General features: G+C 46.3%; 1 protein-coding gene across 5 annotated transcripts in view; it reads left to right on the forward strand.

Moving 5' to 3' along the window:
- The window catches only part of DOT1L (DOT1 like histone lysine methyltransferase), a 75,724-nt gene continuing 50,366 nt past the window's right edge, over window positions 1–25,358 (forward strand). For 3 of the 5 annotated variants that reach the window (XM_048077568.2, XM_066984018.1, XM_066984020.1), the window contains exons 1-5: window positions 1–196; window positions 16,079–16,122; window positions 18,624–18,698; window positions 21,273–21,336; window positions 22,873–23,101. In XM_048077568.2, the coding sequence (XP_047933525.2) occupies window positions 116–196; window positions 16,079–16,122; window positions 18,624–18,698; window positions 21,273–21,336; window positions 22,873–23,101 (493 nt within the window). In that variant the 5' untranslated portion in view covers window positions 1–115. Of the gene's footprint in view, window positions 197–361; window positions 814–16,078; window positions 16,123–18,623; window positions 18,699–21,272; window positions 21,337–22,872; window positions 23,102–25,358 lie in introns of those variants that run through there. The other 2 variants (XM_048077572.2, XM_066984019.1) reach the window with 2 other exon arrangements.

Consider the following 25,358-nt stretch of genomic DNA (forward strand, 5'->3'; position numbering starts at 1 on the left):
TCCCCGGCCGCCGCCGCCGCCCCTCGCTCCCGCCCCCGGCCGGGCCCGGCCGCCACACCCCGGCCGGCCCCCCTAGCATGGTGCGGGGCCGCCGCCCGCTCCTCCGGCTGCCGACATGGGCGAGAGGCTGGAGCTGCGGCTCAAGTCGCCGGTGGGAGCCGAGCCCGCCGTCTACCCCTGGCCGCTGCCCGTCTACGTGAGTACGGCCCGGCCGCGCACCTGCCCGCGCCCTGTCAGCGCCCGCCGCCCCTCGCCCCTTTCCCCCCTTTCCCCCCTTTCCCCCCGGGTCCCCCCCGGCCCGCAGCGGCCCCGGCCCGGCCCCGGCCCCCGGCTCGGGCGCAGCGCCCCGGGCGACGGGCGAGGGGCGGCCCGGGGGCTGCCGCGGCTCCCCGGGCAGTCAAATTCCCCGTTTGTGCCTATAATTGGCTGCCCGAACTGCAGGGCGGGGAGGAGGAGGGCTGCTTAATGAAAAGTTTTCGCCTTTTGCCCCAGCTCGGCTCGTGGAAGCGGCTAACGGCGGCAGCCGCTCCGAGCGGGGCGAAACCGAGGGGTTTGGGGGGTTTTGGCCCGCGCCGTGAGCTGGGGGGGCCGGGGGGGGCCCGGAGGAGCCCGGCGAGGGGCTTCGCGCCCAGCTTCTCCGCCGCCAGCGCCTGTCCTTGCAGCCCGGCTCGTGCCGAGGCTCCCGGTCGGGTTTGTCAGTTGATGGCAGCTGCGACCCGAACGCTTTCAAATAAAAATGTCACTCGGCCCCGCGTGGCGACGTGAGCGGCGCGGTCTTTCCAACTTGCCCGGCTCTTTCCTGCCCCTTCCGAGGTGCGTGACCTTGATAACAACGTCTCCGTGCCCGGTTAGCGAGCACCTCACGAGAGGCGAAAGGCTGGAGACGGCGTTTTTCTTCTGTCTGTAGCGCTTGTGGCGATCCTTGAACGATTTTCCGCCTCAAGCGTTTGTCTGGGCGTTGAGGACAGTTTTGTAAGAGGAGAAACCCCCGTGCGTGTAGATAGCTCTTCTGCTTGGCCTGCGTGTTGATTATTCCTTGTGTTTCAGGGCTTGCTCTTGTACGTGTGCTGCTTCGCAGGGAGAACATGCTGGGACGCAGAGGCTGGGGCAGCTGATGCCGCCGATACCGCTCGCCTGGCAATCGCAACGTGCTTGTGTGTGAATGATTAGAAATACATGGCTTGTGGCAGGGGAGATGGCTGTGCCTTCCTATCTGCTGCTGCCTTTCGGTGCTGTCGCTGTATCTGTGGTTTCCAAAACATCCTCCATGTATGCTGGCGTGCTATTTTCATCGGCTGCTCCCGGAGCTGGAGCCTCCAGCACGCGCTGGTTAATGCAGCCTTTCCTGTTTGGGCAGCTCTGTCATTCGTGTGTGTGCGCGGGCGCGCGCTCTGCTTAAATTGTCAGAAACTGAAAGCATAATGCTGACCAGTTCGCTCGTCGTGCTGCCAAATATTAACTTGCGGCTCTGGGCTGTCTGATTGAAGTGTAGGTTAAAGATTACATAGGTTAGGGATTAATCTGGAAGGAAGGAACGGTTTTTGGTGTATTTGCAGAACTTGCTACCTTTTTTTAAATTTTTTTTTTAAACACAAATCCTTCAAACCTGCTCCCCCCACCGTGTGAATTTCAGTGCTGTTTTCCGCATGGGAAACAAGGGTTTAGTTAATTTAGGAAAACTTGAGCAGCAGGTTCTGAAGATGGCAGCGTGCATAGATTTTCTTTCCCAGTTAATCAGAAATGCGGGGGGCAGGGTGCTTATCCACATGTGCTATCTGCGTATGTTAAGAAATGCCGCAAAACCCGAACATCCTGCCGTTAAACCGGCCTCTTGGCACTGCAGATTTTTCCACGGTAATTCAGAAGTGGATGGTTCATCTGGAGCCAATCAATGTTCTGTCCTGCAGTTTTGTTGAAAAGATCGTGCTGCATATTACGGGAGTGTACGCTTGCGTGCGTGGGTACGCATGCATACACACACGCACGCTGCTCGCGGCTCTGGCCTTTGCGGCAGCAGATGAACTCTGGAGCTTTGGAAATAAATCCTGGTCTTTGTGCATGGCAGCGTTTGGCCTGCTAACATTGTACTCTGCTGAACTGCAGACTTTCTTTCCCTCGCTGGCTCAGCCTTCAGTTGGCAGCGGGGTATATGTACCGTTGTGGTTTTAGAGCTCGGCTCCATTTGACGTAAGCAGAACATTTCTTAGTTTCACCGCTCTTTCTGCTGCTGGCTTCCTAGGAAGCAAGGTGGGATACCTGGGTACGAGCAGAAGTACCTCCAGTTGTTTTGGTTAGCAGCTTTCTTGCTGCTTCCCGACATGAGGTGCGTTTCCCAAAGAGAGCTGGGGAAAAAGGGGAAGGGGAAGCTCGTGGCCCCCGCTGATTACTTGGGGCGAGGGCGCAGGGGTGGCAGGGATCGTCCTCCCCGACACCAGGGTCTGGGAGGTGGCTGAGACCTGCAGCCTGCCGAGCACCGCGGTGTGATGTAACCCCCCCCATTAAGTAACTTGGCTATTTCTGTGTTCTTACCACATCTGAAAGGAGCGGCATTAGTATTGCTCTGTGTGCAGGGCTAAGGGTCCAGTCCCTCGTATCAACGGGCGCCTGGATTGATAAATGCCTGTTTATTTAAGGACTGCTGCTTATTTCGTGCCTGTTAGGAAAAGTGGGATCTCTTCAGACTGCTGAGCTTGCACAATAGCTCAGCTGACAAACTGGGGCTTGTTGGGATGCTAAAAGAGCCGAGGAGGGTGATGTGAAACACGTATTTCCCTACAAGTCTAATTAGGGCCGTGGGAGGAGAGAGCACTGGCGTTGCAGATACAGCCTCCCACTGGCTTACATACAAAACTGAAAGTATGACTCTTTCCCCCGCCTTCTGCTTTTCTCAAAGGAAAGGCCATGGTTTCCTAATGAATACATGGTGAGCAGTTCTGTCCATAGCACACTGTGATGAGTAAGTTGAATAGTGCATGGTGAGTAATCTCTCCTCATGACTCACAAAATATTTTCTGATGTTGACCTCTGTTTTTTATGAGTGCCCTGCTTAATCAGAGCTGAAGTGAGTTTATTCTTTTGTATGCGGTTTAACTCCTTGACTCCCACATACCTGCCCCATTTGTTGCTTGCTTTAGGTTGTCAAAGACCAGTGATATTGTATTTAAAGAAAAAAAAAAACACAACAAAAAACCCAATAGTTTTGGTAGCATAAGAGATACAGGTCTGGGTAAAAGAAGTTCCTATTTGCCTGGCTGGGTGATTGAGCGGAATTAATGGATCTAGGTGGTCTTAAATAGGCTAATGCTGGCTGAGGGTGGCATTTGTAGGCAGCTTCGAGCATTGATATGCACAACTTGGTACTTACTGCCTAGAGGTAGATCTGATGGATACAAGGGGTGAAATCCCCTTGTCATTCAAAGACTTGCAGATGGTTAGGTTTATTCCAGAGAACTGTCCTTAAACTCATTCATTCTCCTGTATTTGTCTCTGACTTTTACTGTAGTTACAGCTGAGTATTCCTTAGGTTTGAACGGGGAGATTTCCCGTACCGTGGTGGGCTCTGCCTGATCTGTGAGGAGCCTGCAGTTGTCATCTCCTCTGCACAAGCGGCCCTGCTCTCGGACTCAGCCTGTTGTGCATAGGGGAGAAAAAAGGTGTGTTTTTAGAAAAAATCCGGCTTAGTGCCACAATCTGATCTGGCGCAGTCCCGCTCATACTATCCCTGGCACCAGCAAGAGGTTACTTGCTCATGGAGCTGAGCAACAGGAGGCTTGGGAGCTGCTGAAGCTGTTCTGTGTCACCCAAATTGTCGTTAAGCTGCACCCTAACACGGCATACAGGTTTGTGGGTACGAGCAAGCGCTCGCACCGGTAAGAGGGCAGTGTCTCATTGATCTCCTCTCCTCCACGCTGGCGCTGGGCTGGTTCGTGGCGTGGCGCAGGAAGCCCTGGTGCTCTGGTGGGGTGCAGCTGGGTGACGCGGGGGGAGTTGGTGCCCTGGTGGCACTGAGCCTTCGTCCTGATGGCTGCAGATGACTTGTGCCCTGTCCTGCTAAAAACCAGCCTGCAAATCCTTGTGACTCCCAAGTTAGGCATCTGCCTGTCTTGCCTGGCTCTTTTCATCTCCAGGCCTTCCCATTGTTCTCCTTGTGAATAACGTTCCCCAAAAGCTAACCGCTCACCTCCCCGTGCGCTCGCGGGGGACCGTGTTGTGGTGCCTGGGAGCCCCCCTGGTGGCCCAGGCCCCGTCTGCATGCTGGTGTTGCACCCAGGGTGTCTCTGACTGCTTTGGTTCTCAACTCCCAGCCTGGAAATCTTGGGGCCTCGGCTCTGTCCCAGGAGGGGACAGTCCCAGCTGTGCCACCGTCAAAGGCTTATGAGGGTGAGGTGCCTCCACCGTCAGCCCCTGAAGCTTGTGCCTCCACATCCGCAACTGTGAGGATAAGCCTGGCTTGAATAATTCATTGGTTTGTCTGCGTTCCTCCCCTTCGCTGCTGACTTTTGGCTGTAAAGGCACAAAAAATTACCGCCGGCTGCTTCGGTGTCGTCAGCCTCTGGCTGTGGGAGAGGCGTGCGTGTGCCCGATGCTGAGGAGTAACGGGATACAAGCGTGGCGGCGCTGGGTGGTGTTTGCACAGGTGGCGGGGCACATGGTGCTTTTCCTGTGTGGATTTTACCCCTGCTTTCCCACCCTCTCCGCAGCCCCCCGACCTGGCCGGGGAGACAGCTGCTGTCATCCCGTCACCGAAGGAATGTGCTGCGCGCTGAAAGCTCAAGGGCAGCCCAGGACAGTGGAAATCACTGCCCAGCGGGGAGCGCACCTTGAAAATTGCAGATCAACCGTAGAGACAAACAACAAACCTTATTTAAGAATTGAATGCCTGCCTTTTTTTTTTTTTTTTCCCCTCAGTGTGCCGCTCAGCTTGAGTGGCAGTCGTTTTTCTGACGGCTGGCTTTGACTTCTCGGGAGCTGAAGCAGGCGTGGGAGAGGCTGAAGCCGGGAGTGGCGATGGTGCTTGGGCTGGGGGGGCCACGGGAGGGTCCTGGGGGTCCCCTGTCCTCAGCCCCAGCCCCAGACGCTTGCTCTCGCTGCTTCCCTGCCCAGTCCTCCTGTACTCCATCGGGACAAGCCGATGGCGAGCAGTTTCCCCTCGCATCACTTTGTGCTGGAGGCAGGGGGGGGCACAACGGGGCCGTGTCTCGGCGCAGTGCCAGGCCTCGCTGTGAGCTGGAGGGCTGAAAATATCTGGGCTTGGAAAAAAAAAAAAAATTACACACAAAAAAAAATGTTCCAGCGTTTTCCTGGCCGCCCCCTCCGCCCTTGCTCCGTGCCGTGAGTCACGCTGCCTCCCGGCCGGGCCGGGGGCGGCCGTCGGGCTGCCTCTGCCCACGGAGCCTCCCTGCGCCCTGAGTAATCGCCCAGAAATTCGGTGGCGGCGGCAGCAGGGGTTAGGGGATTTTCTCTGATTTCACAGATGCTGTTGATGCAGCTTGTTGGGAAGTGTTTGTGGGGATGACTCATTAATTAAAGAAACTTCTCTAGTGAAGAAAAGGTTTGAAAACTTTAGCAGGCTTCCTATTTCTCAACACCCTCGCGCCCTCCCCAGTCCTCAAAGAATTTGGAGTGGCGGGAGCGAGCGGTAGAAAGCTGGCAAATAATTGACTCAGTCATTTCAAAAGCGCTTGGGTTTCTCAGCTACCCGGCGAATAAGCAGAAGCAAATGACAGAGCTGGCACAGCTGTTTCATTTTTCAGTACTTTGCTCTCGAGAGCCCAGCGGCGTGCCGCGAGGTGGCCTCGCCGGTGGGAGGACCGCAGGCACGCGGGTGTTGCCGAACAGCAGCCGCCTTCTGGGCTCTGCCCCGCCGAGCGCAAGTTGCCAGGAGTGACGCCCGGTACTCGCTTGGTTTTCACTCTGGCTTTTGTTCAAGGCTCTGACCCGTTGGATGCAATACAAAGTCACGAGTTGGGTTAACAAACGCTTTTCTCCTAATTTTGCTGTATGGAAAGTAAAAATCGTTCTCTTGTATCACATCTTGAAACCGCGGGACTCCTTATGTCTCATATAACTCAGTTATCTGAAAGGTAACTGTTGAAAGACCGAGTAGCTGTTAAGGGTGGCGCTTTTCTTCACGGCAGATGAGCGAGGATTCACATCCCTGTCCCGGCCAGGGCTCCAGCTCTGGCGATTCAAACTGATCTGCCTGAAACGCACCCGTCGGTTATGGTCAGACGTGGTACTGAAAGCTTTCAGTGTGCCAAGGGAAATCCATGCCACCACATGCAACTCCAACTCTTGTCCTTCATGGCAGCCTAAATATATATGGAGATGATTATCCTTTCAAGCCTCGGCTATGTGAGTGAATTGTGTTTCTCCTGGGAGTTTAGGCAAAATGTCTTACCTCTTGGTATGCAAGATTTATGGGAAATTTAATCACCCTTCTCCCCAGACATCCATATGTCTACTTCTGTACTCTTCTTTCTTTCTATTTTAGCTCTTTCATACTGCCTCTCTCTCTCCTTTATTTTTCTGGCTGCTTTGAGTTAACCTTTGACTGGCTGATTAAAGCTTTTCACTGTAACGATCAAGACAGGGACCCTCCCCCCCCCCAGTGTATTATCACGGATTGATAATCCTGAAGTACCTCAACATCTTTAAAATAGTGTTGCTTAATTTATTTTCTGCTTCTAACAGGATCCACAGAAGCAAGAGAAGTTCATATTAGGTGTCTGAACGCATTAGGAACGTGATATATTTACTCTTGTAGTGATTATTATAGATAAGACAAAACTTCCTCTGAAGAGGGGATCAAGTAATAAAATTGAATGTGCGATGCTTGCCACGCGCTTCTGTAGATACCACATTCAGTAGGTACTATTTTTAGAGCATAGGAAGAAGGTGAGTATGTTTTACAGCAGGAAATGATGGCTTCACAGATATGAACGGATCTATGAATGACGAAAAAGTTTCTGTGCTGAGTATTTTGGTTTGTTTATCTAACGAGTGAATGAGAGTTTCCGAAAAGTCTTCGCTGAAAGATTTGCTTGGTGCCCTGTGAGAAGTCGAAGGATTTTTATACTGAGGAGCTAAACGAAGCATTGGAAAGTTTATCAGGGGAAAAAAAAAATCAAGAAAACCTCCAGAAAATTCTGAATAAGTTTGTGTATAAAGATAAAAGGAAGGGGAGGGCTAATACTGTTACTTTAGTTGAAAACCTGTCAGATACTTTCGGTGTGAAGGGCAGCTTCCTGAGTTTTTGGCATTACTATGTCATTTACTTCTTAAACCTCAACAACGGTAGTAGCTACTTCTAGAATTCTGAAAGCTTCGGGCTTTAAAACCAGTTTTTTCATTCCTCCTTTGCCGCAGCTGGCATGCCGTGGTGGTGCAGGTGATCCCCTCCGGCTTGCGGGTCCGCGGGCAGCCCCTGGAGCTGGGGGCTGGAGCCACCGCTCGTCGCGCTTGGTCTTCCTGCTTACGTGAAGAAGCAGAAATTTGCAACATGAGATGAAAACACTGCAAAATTGTGGGGTTTAAACTATGTACAAGTCTTTAAAATTGAAGCTTTTGAGAATCGTTGGCACTTGGAAATTCATGTGTGCTGCTCCAAATCTGTACTGGGTGTAGCTTGTGTCATTGATCCACAAGTTGAAGCTTACTGGGGGGAAACCATAACTCTTTGTATTCTTCTTTTGTACCTCCCAATACATCTTTAGAAACTCAGTGGGCTTCAGAAGGAATGCAAGGTTTTATTGCTAACTTAGGTTGCAGTATTCATGCCTGGTAAGTAGGGGTAGAATTCCCGAGCTGTCCCAGATTGGAATACCTTTACGAGATGCGAGGTGGTTGTTCAAGGCGTCTTTGTCCTGCCAGTGGCCTGCAGGATGCTTCTTTTTGGCCTGTCACTTTTCCTCGCAGGAGATGGGGATCAGCTGTGCAAACAGCACGTTGCTGGCCCAGCAGCGAGGCTGTGCCCTGAGCTTCCTCCCAGCCTCCCCCGCCTCCACCGCGGAGGTGGGAGGTCGGCGGGATCGAGGAAGGTGGTAGCAACTTTCCTACTCTTCCTCTTGCTCATCCGAGGAGGGGGCTTGCCTTTGTCACCGGTTGGGGGTCTCCTTCGGTGCCTTGGCTGCCAGTCCCCCTGGGGGGGATGTCAGAAAGGGATGGTTGCTGGTGGGGCGAAGCAGGAGGGTCCCAAAGCCTTGATCCCTCTCCTGGGGCTTCTGTGCCATCTTAATTAAAGGTGACTAATGGGAAAAAATGGGTAGGGAAGCTGTAGTTTTTAAAGATAGTCTTCAAAACAGGGGAAGAGAGTTATTTTCAATCTGTCTTGGAGCTGGAAAAGTTCAGGCACTTAATGCAGCTCTGGGGCTGGGTATTAATTTCTACCAGCAATAACTCTGCTTAGGTTTTACGTGCAGGTTTAAGTTCCTGGCAGTGTGGATGCGTATGGCTGTTTTCTTTTCCGCTCCCCCCAGCTCTCCGGTTACTGCTGGATGGGATCGTTATTTCTTCGTTAACGAGGGCACTGGCCACAGGGAAGCTCAGAACTGGTGCTTCTGCGAGTTGCAGCAGCTCTTGCCGGCTCTGTCCACTTGCTGCTGTGACCAGGCTGCCCTCGCCCTTACAGCGGTGTGTTTGCACGCTGGTGCGGTGAAGTGGCCTGGTTGGAAGGGAGCTCAGTCAAAACACTGAAAAGGTTCATCTTCAGCTTCACCCTTCTCTGACTTTGAGGCGTTGTGTGCTGGCACTGCTGACCCAGAGCGGGAGCTGGCTTTCAAGCAGGTAGTGGCGAGCTGCGTGGGCTTAAGGTGTTTGTGAAATGTTGGCGGGGCCTTCTTTGTTGTTGACTTGAGTGGAAGCCCAGCAGCCTGCTCTGTCCCAGAATAAGCGAACAGATTCCTCGGCACGTACACGTGGTGCTGCTCTGCTGCTGGAAGAGCTGAGGCATCAGCATGCTCCCTCCAGCTGTCGTACTGTGGGAACAGCCTATGACTGCAGTTACCAAAAGGGCAGCAGTATGTGCCAGTGCAAGGTGCCGCTTTACCAAAATAGTTGCGTTCCCTTGTACGCTCCGATATAAATGTCTTGGAATTTTTAACTAATTTATCTTCTTTCATAATAGAGCTGCTCTTGGCAATGTCTGGCTCGTGACGCCTGAAGCCAGCGGGTCATCCTCGTGTAACTGTCCCACGTGGATGTTGCCACAGACGCTTCTGCAGAGCGATTGCATGTTAATATATTTATACAGCCCCTCCTACATGCTATCACGGGAAGGATTCCCTCTTGCATTTGTGCAGTGTCCGTAGCAACAGTTGTAATTGCTATGTCGAAAGGCAAAACGGTTTTATTGTGGTTTAGGTAGCTGCAGTGAAAGTCAAGTGTGAGTGCCTGGTAGCAGCCAGACCCACAGCTGTAAATACTGGATCACCGGTACTTGTGGTTTATAAGGATTACCCAAATGAGTTTGGATTTTCTTATCTAATCCCTTTTTCCTTCGTCAACTTGGTAGTTTCGGTATATACTGGAGCTTGGCCCTTAAGGAGGCCATAATGCACTCCATGGTTTCCGTGGTGTTTTCTGTTTATTATCTAACAAAACTAAACTTATTAACTGCAGCAAACTTGGCTGCTCTCTTGCTGTGTGGGAGATGGGTTTCAAAACGCAGTTGTGGTTGCTCTTGCTTCCCTTGCTGCTTCTCTGAGGCTGGGAGGAGGAGAACGGACACAACCTGTTAGCAGCAGGAGGTATCTTTCTGTACGTACTGATGTATGTGTATACTTGTGAATGTCCTTCAGTTTCCTTGATATAAGGGGACAACAGTAATTGGATGCTTCAGGAAAGACTTCTGATCCTCATATCCCTTGGCAAGAAGATTTGTACTTCAGTTTTTGCTGTGGAAACTGGATGACAGTATCATGCTTTGGGATAATATCTGATAATATAAAAAAACAGTCTACGTATACAATGTGAAATATTGCATTGACCATACTTTCCCTTTTCCTTACTCAAAGTTTAACTGGTGTTTTAGTGTGAAGCAAGACCTAAAAATGCGAAGTGGTTCAAGGCACTGACTGGATTGCAGAGCTTGCTGTTCATAGCAGCTGGAAGTGCTTTGGTTTTGGCTTTTCACAGACTCCTGTAGTCGCTGTCGGCTGTGGATGTGCTGCGGATGTTGAAGCTGTGCTGGTGAGCCTCCGTAGACAGGGCGTAAATAAAGGTAAGCCCTGGAGGAGAAGCACCTTCTGCTGAAGGCACGGCGCTTTTGAGAGTGCGTCTGGGTGCCACGTAGAGCAGGGACACCGCAGCAGCCTGGCCTTCCTCAGCCTTTGTCAGCACCTAAATCCATCCTCCACAGATGGAAGGGAACCAGGGGCCATTAGAGGCGCTTGTCCTGCTAGTCTTCTGCAAGATTGATTGGCTTTTCCTAATCTGTCTTTTTGATCTCTGCTAACCATCTTGTCTCCAGCTGTAACATCCTCTCCTTCAGATTTATGGACCGCTGCTGCTACAGGCACCCAAGCTGTGTTTTAAACCCTGAGGCTAGCAAGACTGACCTCCCGCGTTATGCAGGTTAAATAAGATCGTCTTTGGCTGTAGGTCAGAATTTGGTGATCCAAGTGACTTCTGCTGAGAACATGAGCGGAGTCAGCGTTCGGTAATTGGGAGCCACTGTGACGTGCTTGAAGTGTGGGAAGTAGGACAGGATCTAATCATTAAAAAGTACACGAGTCTTGCTCTCGATGCATTTTTAACCCCTTGTGTCAGGTTTTGGTGTTTGAGTTGTTTGGATTCATCCGGTGGGCAGTGAAAAGCTCATAGGAGATCTCTTCCCCCTGCTTTGCGAATGCTTGACCGCAGCTTGCTTGCACGCTTCTGAAGAGCTGCTTTGGCCACCCAGCCTGTTTTTGGGGAGGAAGTGTGGTCGAGTGAGTCAGACACCGAACCAGTTCTGCAAAGGTGAGAATTGCTTTTGCTGCAGGACAGTTCAGTCTTGGGCAGTCACCGTATGTTCCTATCTGTGAAATGCAGATGAGGAATCTTCAAGCCCTTTGTATGGTGCTTGGAGATCTACTGATAAAAAGGTACAGGCTCTTTTTTTTTTTTTTTTTTTTAATTTCCCTGACACCACACCCAGGATTTCAAACCATTTGTTCTCCTCCCAGATTTGGGCTGTTTGCTGCCTTTAGTGTGTGGCGCTGTGTAGGCTGATCAGATCTCACCAGGCTCCCGTTTCACATGTGGGGAAAATGAAGTGCAGAATAACAGTGCTTACCCCCCCAGGCCCCAGCAGGACAAGCATAGTTTCATATGCAGGACCTAAATATAGAAAAATGTGAAATTGGAAGGGCACTAGGATGTTGTTACTTGCTTCAGGCAATGCCAGCTGCCTGATGTAATTGAACACATTCTGTGTGTTTGGGAAAGAAATGCGTAGTCTTTAAATCTGTTGCTTTAGGTTAGGGATTCGGGTTAGAGCCAGAGTTGTTGCACTGTGAGATAACCAGTCCTCTACAAACACACCTGAGAGTCTGGGTTACTGTACTGGGTTACAGAATTACATCAAAATAACATCTGAGATCTGCTAAGGGATGATGTTCACTTGAAAAATAATGTGACCAAAACAGGCACACCTTGTGCAAGAGTGGGTAGTGCTTTGTGTTCCTTGTGACCTTAGAAGCCTTCATAGGAGTGAGCTTGTGTTCTGGCAAAAATAAATGGTTATTTTCACTCCTGCTTGCTCTTGTGGTGGTTAGCAAAAACTACTTTTTTATGAACAAGTTGGTGCTTCGTAGAACAAAGTTATCTAGAACTGAAATGGGTTTGGCACTGCTTGTGTGATGCATAGTGTGATTGTTCTCTTTGTAGATGTTACATTAATAGCTGTGATAATTACTCAAAACGTATAAGCTGTAGTCATAATGATGAGTTTTTTTAACTGGGGTTAAAAGTGTGTGACTATAGAAAATAGTGGTTACATGAAAATACATACTTGGCAAGAGCTTTTGGACGCTCTTATTTGGCCTTTAAAAACACGTGCAGTGCTTCTCATCTGCAAGATACAAAATGTCTAGTAGCAAGAGGGCTGGCTGACTTCAGCATTGAAGCCTGCAGAAACTTTCCTATGTCATTTTTTTCCTGTGATCAGAGAGCTGAGCCTAAGCTACAGGAAAGAGTCCTCACTAGGAAAAATCAGGATGGGTAACTCTTAGGGAAGAGGTAAACAGAAAGATCAAGCTCTTCAATAAGAATACTAGTAATGAATATATATAATTAAAAAATTGCTCCATGGCCTAATCTCTGGGTGCCAAAGGGCAGACCGGCTCGTGCAGGAGCAGGAATGTGTGCCGGCAGGGTGTCTGGACACCGATGCGTGCCAAGTCGCAGTAGTGGATGTGGTTCTGGCCTCGGCCCTCAGACTCCTGACGTTAAGAGTTGTAGGAATGTGGATGGGGAAATCTGGCCCAGTTGTGCTCCCCGAAACTTTCCTCCGCTGCTTTCTGTACAAAACTGGGTTCTTGCAAGTGATTTTTGAAAAAGCGTCTGCTTTCTTTCCATCATTTTTCCTGTGAAATGTCTTGGCAAAAACTTGAATTTTCTTTGGGAGATCATGTTTCAGTTTTAGATCGAACGTTTAGCTTGAAAATAAGAATGCTGTATTATAAATTTCAGTTAGAGAGAGTTGGCTGTAATAACTACCAGTGTGTGTTTGTTTTTGTTTTTCACTTGTTATGAGTAGCTTCGGGTATTCTCAGTTCCTGTAGTCTGCAACTTTTTTAATGTGCCCAGGCCACATTAAAGCGTGAAAGTCTCCTGTCATGAAACAGCTTCTGCTCGCGTGGCCCAGGAGGTTCTGGGGGCCTCTCGAGCTGCACGAGGAGGCCGGCGGAGGGCTTGGGGCCGAGGCGCAGGATGAACGGGCCTCCTCTTGGCCTCAGCGCCGAGGCGTCCTCCCGTGACCGCCCACAGAGCAGGTAGGCTTCTTGAGGCTCGCCCAGAAGGCTTCTGCACAGTGTTTTCTGTGATTGATGGCCGGTCTGTCTGTAGGAGGCTCTTTACCCAGCGTGTTTCACTGACAGAGCGTTGGGAGAGCAGATACGGTGCGAGGCTGTGCTCTCGCAGGCGACGTTGTGTGAGCGTGGCGCGTCACGCACTGGCAGCGTGCTGGAGGTGTAGCTGGTCGTGGGTCACTGTTGCCTGAAAAGGGAAGGAGGTTGAAAAAAACAAGTTCGTGTCCGAGTTGCACAGGCTTCTGGCTGCCTCCAAACGTGCGGCATTGGCCGCTGGCTGCCGCCTGTCCCTCCCGGTGCCTGCTTCGTTGTCCTCCCGATGGGCTTGTGGAAAGAGCAGCTTAAAACTGCAGCACCGAGCTCGGTTGTGTGTCTGGACTAAAGCAGCCCATTTGCTTGTAAGGGGCTAGGCAGCCACCGATGCTGAGCCCAGGGAGGCTGCAGCTTTGCTCTGGTGAGGTTTCCATTCAGGAGCCCCGCGAGCCGCTGAAGGCTCGGTCAGCGTCACGAACGCAGTCGGGATGAGTGGGGCTGGCTAATGTCTGTCCTTGTTAAATCTTATAACTGTAGCATTGAAACAGAGCTACAAGTGCTCCCTAAAGAAAGAGAAGCTGATTGGTATTTCCTTTAGATCTATTTTTTCCCTCCTTTGCTCCTCTTTTCCGTGGCCTTTTGTGCTTTGAAGAAACACTAGATCATCTTTGATTTCATCTGCAAGACTTGCAAAAGACCTTGGGAGCTTGTCTACCTGGACAAAGCATATTGGAGAGAATAGTAAACGTGGTGAGTGTTGCAACACAAGAAGTTTAGCTGCAGTAAACGTGGAGCTTTTTTGAACTCGGTTGCTGCTAGATAAAGAGACAAACCGAGCTCCGAAAGGCCCCTTCTGGCAGGAGTTTCCACATTGAGGCACGGGGTTGCATGAGTAAAACCACTTGCTTGAATTGGATGGTCTGTAGCTGTCGACACGCATTGTGGTATTTATATATTTTTCACTTTTTAACTCAAGACAAAGGAATCTGTTAAATAAGCAATTTTGGTCATTTGTAGGGGCATTGTCATGAAGACCTATAGGACAAGGGGTTTTTAACTGTGTTCTGCTAGTGCTGAAAGCGCGCAATGCCGTCAGTGAAGAATGTAACCTCTTCAGAGAAAAAGGTTATGCCCCTCGAAGTGTGAATTCACTTTTCCGGTATAATGTGCTTATGTTGATAAACCATATTCTTACTATTCAGGAACACGGCTTACTGGAAGAGCTAGGTCAGCCCAGGGCGTTTACAGCGTGATAATTCTGCGTGTAGTGAAAGGTGAAAATTTATAGGGAATGTTTATGGATGAGCTGGCTGTCTTGGGTTATTTTCGTACTTTGCAGATAACAAATAAAAAGACAGGAGAGCCCTCCTCCTGTGTATGCCTTTTCTTCTTTGTATGTGCACTGAGAATCGGGAGTGGATTCTTGTTCAACCACCTCCCTGTTTCCTAAGCCAAAGCTTACCAGTAGAATTATTTCCTGACGCTCCAAGCTGGTTCCTTGTTTATCGGTGCCGCTGGTTTGGGCTAAATGTCCTGACTGCTCTTGTGTTGGCAGCCTCTCCTTTCTGATAGCGCAACGGGAGCATTTCGTTTTTCTCATGTGACCCCTCGATGAATGGAGTTAATTTTTGCTGTTCTGAAAATCAAAGCTTTTCCTTGTAAAATATTACTTTATACCTTCACCATGACAGACTTAAGAAACGCTTGCCTTGATTTCTGCCCCTCTCGGTCATGAGATTCTTTTTATCTGGATATTTACAGGGATGTATGTGAGTTTCTGGAAAGAGAACTCGTACAGGTCTGGTTGGTCCTGAGCGTATGAACTGGTTACACAAGGGGGAATTCTGTTCCCTCCTGCATATGTGAAAGCTGCGATGCTGATGGGAAAAGCTTCTGTTGAACTTACAGCGTGTGACTTGAAGAAGTAGAAATAATCCCCAGCTTTTGGGTCATCTGTCCGTTAGTGTTTCTTTTCTTCCACTGCCTCCCTCCCCTGCCTCCAGTCCCTTGCTTTCTGTTGCCTGGCCCTGCACTTTGCTGTAGCATTTCCCATGGTAACTCTATAGAAATTACACTTCTGCAGCAGAAGATGAGGAACAAGGAATTTATTTGAGAGCACTAGCTTATGGCCTTTTAACTCTGAAATGCCCTTAGATACTGGGCTCCTAATTAAAAGGTCAAAGCCACTTTAAGAAACAAATGTCTAAATATAACCCAAACTGTGCAGATGGACTCTGTTAACCACATCTTCACTTGATGGATACGACAATATATATAGGAACACCTGTAACTTCCCCAAAATAGACTTTTTTTTTTTGTAGCATGGTGCATATACATGCAGCTACAAGGGCTTTATGGGCGTGTGCTGGGAATGGCTTGTTAAACACGCTTGTGCTCCTGAGTAAACTCCCAAATTAATGTCAACAAACATCTGTGCCTCACAGTCTAGTGTATACTTGTAGTGCGCAAGTTTTAATGTGTTGTGTGGGTGGGTTTTGTTTTTCAGTTGATAAAGAGGTCTGTGTATTCAGGTCTCTCTTCTTTGTGCTGGGAGATTTTTACACTGATACCGCTCCTACTGCTCATTTGATGCTTTATTTTAGAAAGCCATTCTCTTTGCGTTCATCTGACTGTCCATCTGGAGACGTGAGGGTGTACCAGCTACTAGGTCGATGAAATCAGCTGTTCGTTGTGCAGCTTGCAGTCACGTACCTTCTGCGTACCAATAAAATCCTCAGCGGTATCAGATACGCAGTTCCTGATTTCAGGAAATGACAAAGAAAGAAGTAGAATGATAGTTCCTTCATGTAAAGTGTATGCTAGTTCCTAGGGACTTAAAAAAATATTTCCTTAAGCCTTATTTTTTTTCTTAGAGGTCTCATTTTGATTAGTTTAATGGTGTGGGTGTCAGTCAAAGACTCCTTCCTTGGTACACTTGTCTCCTGTATACTGAAGAAGACTGATTCCTGTAATCTTCTGAAGAACAGCACATCTAATGTCTCTTTAAAAACATCTGTTTTTTCCTCTTATTTCAGGACAAACACCACGATGCTGCTCATGAAATTATTGAGACAATTCGGTAAGTGTTCAATGCAGACATTGCTGGAACTCTTTCTTGTGTGTTTCTGTGTGTCGGTGGATGGGCATCTTGGGATATGAAGGAGGGCAGCAGTCAGAACTACATCTTAGCTTTAAATTATTTTCTGAGCTGAATTGATATTTCTGCAACGAAAATCTCTAGCTTTTTCCTGTCAAACTTTAACTTTGTTTTAACTTGCTATGTTCCATTCTCTTGAACAGGATTAAAAATAAATAGCGATACTTAACGTTTGGTGCTGCTTATGGCAAAGACTGCAATGCTTTGAGGAAGCTCTGCTTCAGTAACCAGTGAAGGCAGTTTGTGTTCAACCTTTAGACAAAAGTTAAAACAAACAACAACAACAAAAATCTTTGGCTTGTGTTGAAAGTTGTGGTCCTGCTGAAGAATCAACAGCATAGCCTTTTCCCCACCCTCTCCCTTTTCTCCTTGTTGCTGGAATGGTGCAGCATCCCTTTGGCATTGATGTCCCTGTTAGCATTCCTCTTGACCGCTGGTAGAGTTGGACCAATATCTGGGAAGAATGGGAGGATAAAGGTGAAAGTCAAACACACAGAGTAAGAAGTCCGGGTGTTTCCAAACAGTATTAGGATCAATACAACCTGTGGCTATGATATGGCTTGCTGTTGTTTCAGCAGGATTAGGAAGTGACTTGCTGCAGAGCCACCTTTATTAAACACTGACACAAACACCCCAAACACCTGAGGTCAGTATTATCCACTTCAGATTGTTTAAAAACTGCTCGCGTTAACTGTTTGAGAGCTTTACTGTGCAGACTTTCTGGGTTTGAGGGCTGTTTTCTGCAGCAGGTTTTCACGGCTGGATAGTGCAGGTAGCGACAAAATGCAAAGAGCAGCGTCTCTGAGCCACCTGAGCTTGGAATCTGCCCAGTCCCAGATGGCCCAGGAAGCTGCTCCCAGCGTGAGTGGGAGAGCTAAGTAGCAGTGTTGATAATACCACTTACATAGATTAAATCAAAATATTTTACCACGGGCTGTGGTAGGAGGGAATGTGTAGTGGCTGTGTTGGAGGCTAGAGCTGAGACTTTGTTATTTTTAAAAGAAATCTTCTTCTGACTGCAAAACCTTGGTGCGAGACGCCCTGCCGCTGCTGCTCCCAGTTCACTTGTGCTGAGAAGCTGCTGCTGAAAATGGTTGCCAGTCATCTGAGCTGGTGTTTTCAGTGCTACGCTACCTGAAAGCAAGAGGAAGGTTGTGTTAGAAAGCAGTTTGGTCAAAGAAATGTTTCACAACTTTGTTTCAAACCTGATTGCAGTGAAAGCAGGCTTTCATACTGCCTTTGCCTGCCTTGTGCAAAGTAACCACAATGTGGTTATGTAAGTCTGATGTAGAAGAACGTAAAGAAGTATTTCTCTCTTCAAGATATGGAGGTAAGCAGCTGTTGACTGCCCATTTGCCTAATTTAAGAGGAAAAAACCACAAAGATCGAAGTTATAAAATGTTCAGGGGGATAATAGGTATTCACCAGAAGAGAGTCAGCCATGGTTGTGAAAGTTCTTTTTTACTTGTATATATCTATTTATATAGTAAGAGTGAATCAGCCAGAAGTAACCAGAACAGTTCGAGCTCTTGTCATTTTTCACCGTTTTAAAACTGAAGCATGCATCAAGGTACGTGCAGAAGAAACTCTGCCATTCCTGTTGGAATTCATCCTATGCCTTGCTTGGAGGTTTCTTGATGGTGATGATAGTGCTTTCCTGTTTTGACGTTTGTGGAAGAAAGTGTGCCCAAAGCCTATGCGGCTTTTAAGTTGTCTTTGAAAAGAATTAATCTTCCTGTTTTTCAAGAGTGAGGATCTCCTGTGAGATACCATTGTCAGACGCACTGCAAGAGGGTGCAAGCTTTCCATTAGCAATGGCAACAACATATGGGGCTTTGTTAATTCAGCATGAAAAAGGGGTCTTTTATTAAAATTACTGTTGAAAATCTGTTTCAGGTTGGGTCATCTAAAGTGTAAAAGCAGATTAGAGTGCTACACAGAGGAGAATATCCTTGCAATGAATGGCTGGCAGTGTTGTTCTGGGGTGCTGTAGGAAATGTCTTCTCCACATTCAGCTTTGTCAAGCTTGTTACAGTATCGGTTTTGTTAAAAATCCTTTCAAAATCCTGCACTTCTGCATTACATTTTATGTTAGATTAGCATCATGTATGGCTTTGAGTATTTTTAGATAAATGGAGTACGTTTATCACCTCGTTTTGAAGCTGTGCCACTTCAAGAGCTTCATACTACTGCCAACGTCTATGGGCACCTTACTGTTTATTCAACACAAAGATGAACTATTGCAGCTTTCCAATTAGCATTTTGTGATGTCTGCCTTACTCCTGACGATATCGTGAGCTTTCATGTCTGCTGCAGCATTCTCTTGTAGTACATAGCAATGCCTGTCTAGAATTGAGACAGAGACTGTCTTGCTATACGTAATTGGAAATGTTGTTTTTATTCTATTTCTTTTCTCCTTCCAGGTGGGTCTGTGAAGAAATCCCAGATCTCAAGCTTGCTATGGAAAACTATGTTTTAATTGACTATGACACAAAAAGGTGAGAGGAATACTTTTTCCCACCAGGAGGACAGGCCAGCACGGTTCATAGTGAATCGGTTTGTAACTAGTTATTCTTAGACACTACGAACCAAAGTTTTCTTTTAGAACTGGCTTCAGATTCTGCAGAGTTATTTTGGTAGGAAATGTGTAACAGAAATATTGGCAAAGGCTGTTGGATTAAGGACATAATTGGAAACTCCACACAGCAGAAAGTTGAGCTGTGGTGTGTACGTTGGAATTACTCACTCCAAAACAATGATCGGTATCTGTGCTGTTGGACTGCATCCAGCATTAGGAATCTGAATGGCACTGAGGTTTCTACTTTTGTAGTAACTAAGAATTCCTGTTTAGAAAGTTGCATGCCAGAACTGTCTGTCAGCACTGTGTCCTTCGCCTGCCATGCCTGTGGGAGGTTAACCTTCCCGATCCTCCTCTGCTTAGCATGCAGTGCAAGCAGGATGCTGTTTGGGTGGGGGGATAAATTAAAAGGCAAAGTATTCATACTGCTCTTTTGGGCAGTTAGAAGTAATTTTAGGATGGTTGTGGCTACATGTGAAGGCCTATTCCACAAACAGCTGAAAATGAATGTATAGTACGTGGCATTCACCTTGAGGCTGGGAGAGGCAGACCCTGGCCCTGCATTGTCTCTGGAGAAGACTGAAGTTCTGTGCAGTGACTTTTTTGTTCTGAGACTGGACAAAGAGATGACCCTCAAGCTGTAGCTTGCAAAAACAACCTTAATTACTTTCATGGGAAAGACTGAATTTGTTCAAGTCCACAGCATGGCTAAACTTTTAGAATGAGAATTACAGATGAAAATCTATCCCTTTCTAAGTTATCACTGGCTATTGTCCTGAGCCCCATGCAGGTACTTTTATCATGATCTGCCTAAGGTATGGTTTCCTCCTCTCTGCATTTCGTTTTAACTATTTCATTGCAAGATGTATGAGTTCCTCACTTCTTCCTGGTGAATTCAGAAGGAGAAATCAGGATCCAGCATCCCTCGTCATTAAATCCATTATTTATGCACAGAGACTGCAGTGCTGTAACTTAGAATCATAGAATCACGGAATCATTGAGGATGGAGAAGACCTCTAAGATCATTCAGTCCAACCTTTAACCTAATACTGCCAAGTCCACCACTAAACCACGCTGCTAGGTTCTACATCTCCACGTTTCTTGAAGACCTCCAGGGATGGTGGCTCAACCACTTCCCTGGGCAGCCTGTTCCAGTGCTGCACAACCCTTTCAGTAAAGACATTTCCCCTAATATCCAACCTAAGTCTTCCTTGGTGCGACTTGAGGCCATTTCTCCTTGTCTTACCATTTGGTGCTTGGGAGAAGAGCCCAATCCACACCTTGCCAACTTCTGTGGTTCTGGTGGCCTGGCTGGGCATGTCTAACTGGGTGGTGTCCGTGTTGCCAGCAGCGATACCGAATAAAAGAAACAACCCATCTGTTCCCACACGTCACACCTCGCTTACCTTTCTGCAACTTTTCAAGGAAGTCATAAACTTGTAATTTCAGTAATGGTTTTAATCGATTTCCTTCTCTTAAAAAATTGTCAGGAAAAATTACTTGTAGCAGATGGACTGACAAATGGATGTGAACAGAAAGTGGTGGATGATAGGAATGTGTGGACAGAAACTCATTTCATACTCCTGCTTTGCCTTAACACTGAATTAAAGGTGTGCAGCTGAAAGCTTGAAGTGGAAGTCAGCAGTGCTCCTCAGTGGGGTGCCTTAGCCAGCGCACCGATAACGTGGGGCTCATGAGAGGCTGAAGGGCCACCTCCTTCTCCTGTCCCCTGGTTCCCCCTCTTCTTGATTTGGGGATGGCCATGATTTAAATATCTTGCACTGTAACTCCTTGTATTTTTTCCCCTGTTGCTTTGTGGGCTCTGCTTATGTAATGGCTGATGTTCCTAGCAATAGCTTTTCTTCCCTGAAATGAATTTTTTTAATCCTCTCAGCTTCTGTCATTAATGCATCTGGCTGAACTGACCGTAATCCTGACCAACCCGTGAAGCAATCACTGTGCTTTTCTGATGGGTGTGCTGGTTCTGTCTGTGTTTTCAGCACAAAGTTAATTTCTGCTGGCCCCAGGACTGATTATCATGGAGGGTTGATGGAGCAAAGGAGAACAATTTACAAATGTCTTAAATTTCTGTGCATCTGAGGACATGAAAAGAAAGCAATGGACTATGAGATTAGAAAACTTCCTAATAAATCGTAGTTTAAGTTATTTTCCTGTTCACTAAAGGAACTAATATTATATTAATGTTCAGCTTCGAAAATGTAAGTGCCTTTTTTCTTCCACTACACAACTAGGTTGTATTGTATTGCAGAACTTGTTGCTTATTTATCATGTACTGCTGGTCAACTGGGATTTTTTTAAAGGAAACTATGCAGTGACCTAAAGCTGCGTAAGCAATTACGTGTACTGCAAGAAACAAATCTTAAATAGCCATCTACTTAGTTTCTATAAAGACAGAAAGGCTAAAGGTTGTACCTTCAAACCTGCCTTTTAAAGTTCCCTATTTAACTGACCCCACATTCTTTCTCCCCTGTAGCTTTGAAAGCATGCAGAGGCTTTGTGACAAGTACAACCGAGCCATTGATAGCATTCATCAGTTGGTATGTATTTACCTTTGTTATGCCACGATGTTTATCTAGCTGGTTTGAATTCACATATAGTAAATATCTGAAAGGTGTGACCGGTTTAGGGCTGGATCATGTCTCAGTCTATTTGCATCACTGGTACTTCATCACTTCCATTTTTTGGGGGGGAGTTAATACATCTTTTATTAAACCTTGCTTTCTTGATCACACTAGGGCAGTCAAAGAGCTAGTATTGGAGGGCATTTCTTATCGGAAGAAAAAACGTAGTAACATTTTTCCCCAAACTGTAGATTCATAAACTATCATGTTTTGTGCACACGTTTAGCTCCATTGTTTTGGCACTGTGCAATAGCTGAGTTACCTTTGGTGGTGGTGTGTGTGGGGGAAGGTTTCTGTGTATTTAGCTTGTAGATGTTTCGCAAGGATTTATCATACAGATTTACTTTTGCATGTGGAAATCTGTGGCTTATGGGTACTTAAGTAATCCATATGAACCCTCCTGTGTATTGTGGCAGTGATCCATGGCTTAGGAATTTCCTTGCTTGCCATTCAGTTCAGTTGCTCTGTTCTTCAGGATCACTCCGATGGGGAAAGCTAGAATGTAATCTCTGTTCAGACAAATTTAACAAGGTGTTTTTTTTCCTTACGCCTTTTAAAGGTTGAATTGGAGGAAGTAAAACATGAGTAATGAATTAATGTTAGCATTTTATTTAGTTTTGAAAATAAGGCTGGATTTTTTTCCCTCTCAAGTGTGTTTGTATGAATTACTTGAAACACACAAGGCAGTAAGACTTTTTCTGCCAGGTGTTCCTTCACTTTATGGGCATATAACTCCCTAAAAACTGCTCGTTTGGATTTAGGCTTCTTCATTCGTATGTTGTTTAATTGCTAAAAATTTATTCTTGCCATCTGAATTTCAAATACAGGAATATTTAGGCAGGGTTCTGGAGTTGTCCTTTTTGTTTGTTTTCCCTTATCAAAGTGAAAGGTAAACATTTTTTAAATTAAAAACTTTGTTTAGGAGGGGGGGGGGGTTCTTTATGAAGAAAAAAGAAAGCTTGATTGCCATCTCTTTCCTGCCACTCCCTGTTTGTGTACATATGATCCCTCCCATCCTACAATTCCTGATAGAAAACAAAACTGCTCTTACATTGACAGTACAGTTAACATCAGCGACTGTACTATTCAGTGGTGATCAGTAAGTAAAAAAGGGGTAAACAAACTTGCACTCCTACTCCAGATATGTGCAGAATTAAGCTTTCCATTGTCTGTTGATTTTTACATCCCTTTAATTTTCTCTTTACCACCTATTTCTATCAGGCATATTTTAAATTACCTGTTAGTTGAGGTGAGACAAATAACCAAGCAATCAGGATTGCGTATTTTTTGAGTGTCATTCACCGTTTTGTATTTACAGAGCATATCGGACCAAGTGAGAGACGGGATGGGAGGGAAATTCTCTCATTTCTGTGTTACGCAAATGCAGCCTTGTTCTGGTGATGTTCTGTTGTCCTCACGCTGGGTTCATGTCTTTTTGCTCTCTATGTGTAGTGGAAGGGAACCACCCAACCGATGAAGCTGAACACACGTCCCTCCAACGGGCTTCTCCGTCACATCCTGCAGCAAGTGTATAACCACTCGGTGACTGATCCTGAGAAACTCAACAACTATGAGCCCTTTTCCCCAGAGGTTTATGGAGAAACTTCCTTCGACTTAGTGGCCCAAATGATAGATGAAATTAAAATGACTGAGGATGATTTGTTTGTTGACTTGGGCAGTGGTGAGTGACCAATAACTTAAGGGTTTTTTTCTTCCTCTTTTTGCTCACTGTTGTTTCCTTTCTTAGGAGCAGAGAAAAAAAAAGGCAAAACCTCACATTTGGAAAGTAAACCAGGACTAAGGATTGCATTATAGAATAAGCACCTTTGCTAGTTAATCCCCAGTGATGCTTCTGCTTTTTATGACAGGATTAAGTAGACCAAGCAGACATCCCAGACGTTCTTCCCTGTGGTGAAATGTCAGCCTACAAATGCAATAAACCCTTATTACAGAAAACTCTTGGTGTCTGTTGCTGTTGGTGAATACACTTACAAAGAAGAAACAATATTAAAAACGATGCTTAAAAGATAATACCAGCAGTATCATTTTTAGGGATTCATCCATTTTCTGTGAATTCAGTGTATGCCATTCATATATGAAAACATGATTTCCTAACTTCTCCCATGACAGCATGAGACACTTGGCATGTAATTTGAAAATTAAGCAGTCTTTTTCCCTCTGGTTTACTTTTCAGTGTGTCAAAAAAGACTTTATGGTTAGCTTTAACTGCTGCATTGTGAGACCCCACAAAATCTGAGTAACGTGCAACTGCATCTTGTTGTTTAGGTTAGAGTTTTAAAGGGAGATAGATGTTTTTATCTGGTAAAGAAACCAGATACGACTCAAACACATGTGGAACAGATATACTGAGTAAGGAGATGATGTTCTTCTTATTGTTGCTAAAATCTGGTTTAGAGCAGGAAAGGAGTAATGAGAATTTTCCCTTTTACTGGATAAGTTGTAAAGTTTTAAATGAAATATGTTTTGGTTTTGTTTCTGGTATGATGGAGGGCTTCTGGGGAAAAATATTTTTTAAATGTATTTACTTTGTTAAAAAACAAATCTAATTTATATTTAAACACAAGCAAGCAGGACTACCATCCTCTTCCCCACAACTTAGTTATGTCTCCAGTCAGGGCTATCAGGGAAGGGTCCCCCCAACCCCTTCCTCCCTATGTGGAATTTATGTATTAGATTTCCTGGTTCGATGGCTTATGTTCAGATGAGACATTCAGAAAGGTGTCTGATCTGATAAACTATTTTCCATCTGGAAGAAGAAAAAAGTTGCCATTGTTTGTTCAGGAAGGTTAAAGATGATGATATCTGAAACCTTGCAGTTCTGCTGATCATGTAACAAGATGAAGTGTGTGATCAAGCTCAAATGCTGGATACTTGTACCTAGTACCATCAGAATTGAAGTCAGGTATTTATTGCTAACCTTCTCCCCACTTTAATCTTGGAGGCTGACCAACAGTGTAAAAATTCAAGGTATAGGGAGTCATGTATTAAAGATATGGTTTAAATTCAGAAGTCTTTGAATTCCAATGTTTGGAGCACTGAACAATAGAAAACAGAACATCGTTCCTGAGTTTATACTGAAGGGAGTAAACTTCTGTAAATTGTAAACAATGCAGTATTGAGTGTAGTGTAAATATGAACATTGTCATAGCATATTATTGCTATTAAAAACGTTAATGTCCTTCCAATAGTTATATGCATACAGCAGTGGCTAAACAGCAGGGCTAGACCCCAGGATGCTGTGGCCATTTTTGTTGTCTTTGTGATGCCAGAAACTTGTGGAAGCGGGAGGAATTTATGCAGGTATGCATCATCTTTAGGCAAATGGAAGTCACAATACAGTTAAATTCTTGAGGGGGAAAAAAAAAAGATTAGTAACTTGTTATGCTGTATTGTGATTTCTATCAGTACAGTGTGTTCTTGATCTTCCCTTTAGTCTTTGTCCTCCTTGCTCTTTGGAAATAAGAAACAGGGAAACGTTTATTCCTCCGATCATGTTCTGCCCATACCCTGCAGAAATTTGTACATCCGTATTTGCATGTGTATAAAATCTGCATGTGTATGCAAAATGGGAATTAGGAAGGAAAAAAAAAAGTGAAACAACAAAAAACCCTGTCAGCATTAGAGTTCTCATTGTGCCAGACAGCATTATAGTGGTAATGGTTTAAAGGCAGGAGTTCCACCCCTTCAATTACCAGTGCCGCTTCCTGCCGGCAGCCAATGAAATGGAAAACAGCAATATGTTTTCTGTGCAAATGGGCTATCCTCTTAGATTCACTCTTGTTTCCCATGTGGTCATCCACGGAATGATTAAGTGCACTGGTGAGACAAGAACGCGTTTTGTGTTAGTCATAGGCAAGATGTGATGCGTCAATGTACTATTGATGAATGTTGGATGTTTTCAGAATATTTTAAGTGAG

This window comes from Anser cygnoides, chromosome 27 (assembly GCF_040182565.1).
Source record: "Anser cygnoides isolate HZ-2024a breed goose chromosome 27, Taihu_goose_T2T_genome, whole genome shotgun sequence".
In the NCBI taxonomy this organism is placed as follows: Eukaryota; Metazoa; Chordata; class Aves; order Anseriformes; family Anatidae; genus Anser; species Anser cygnoides.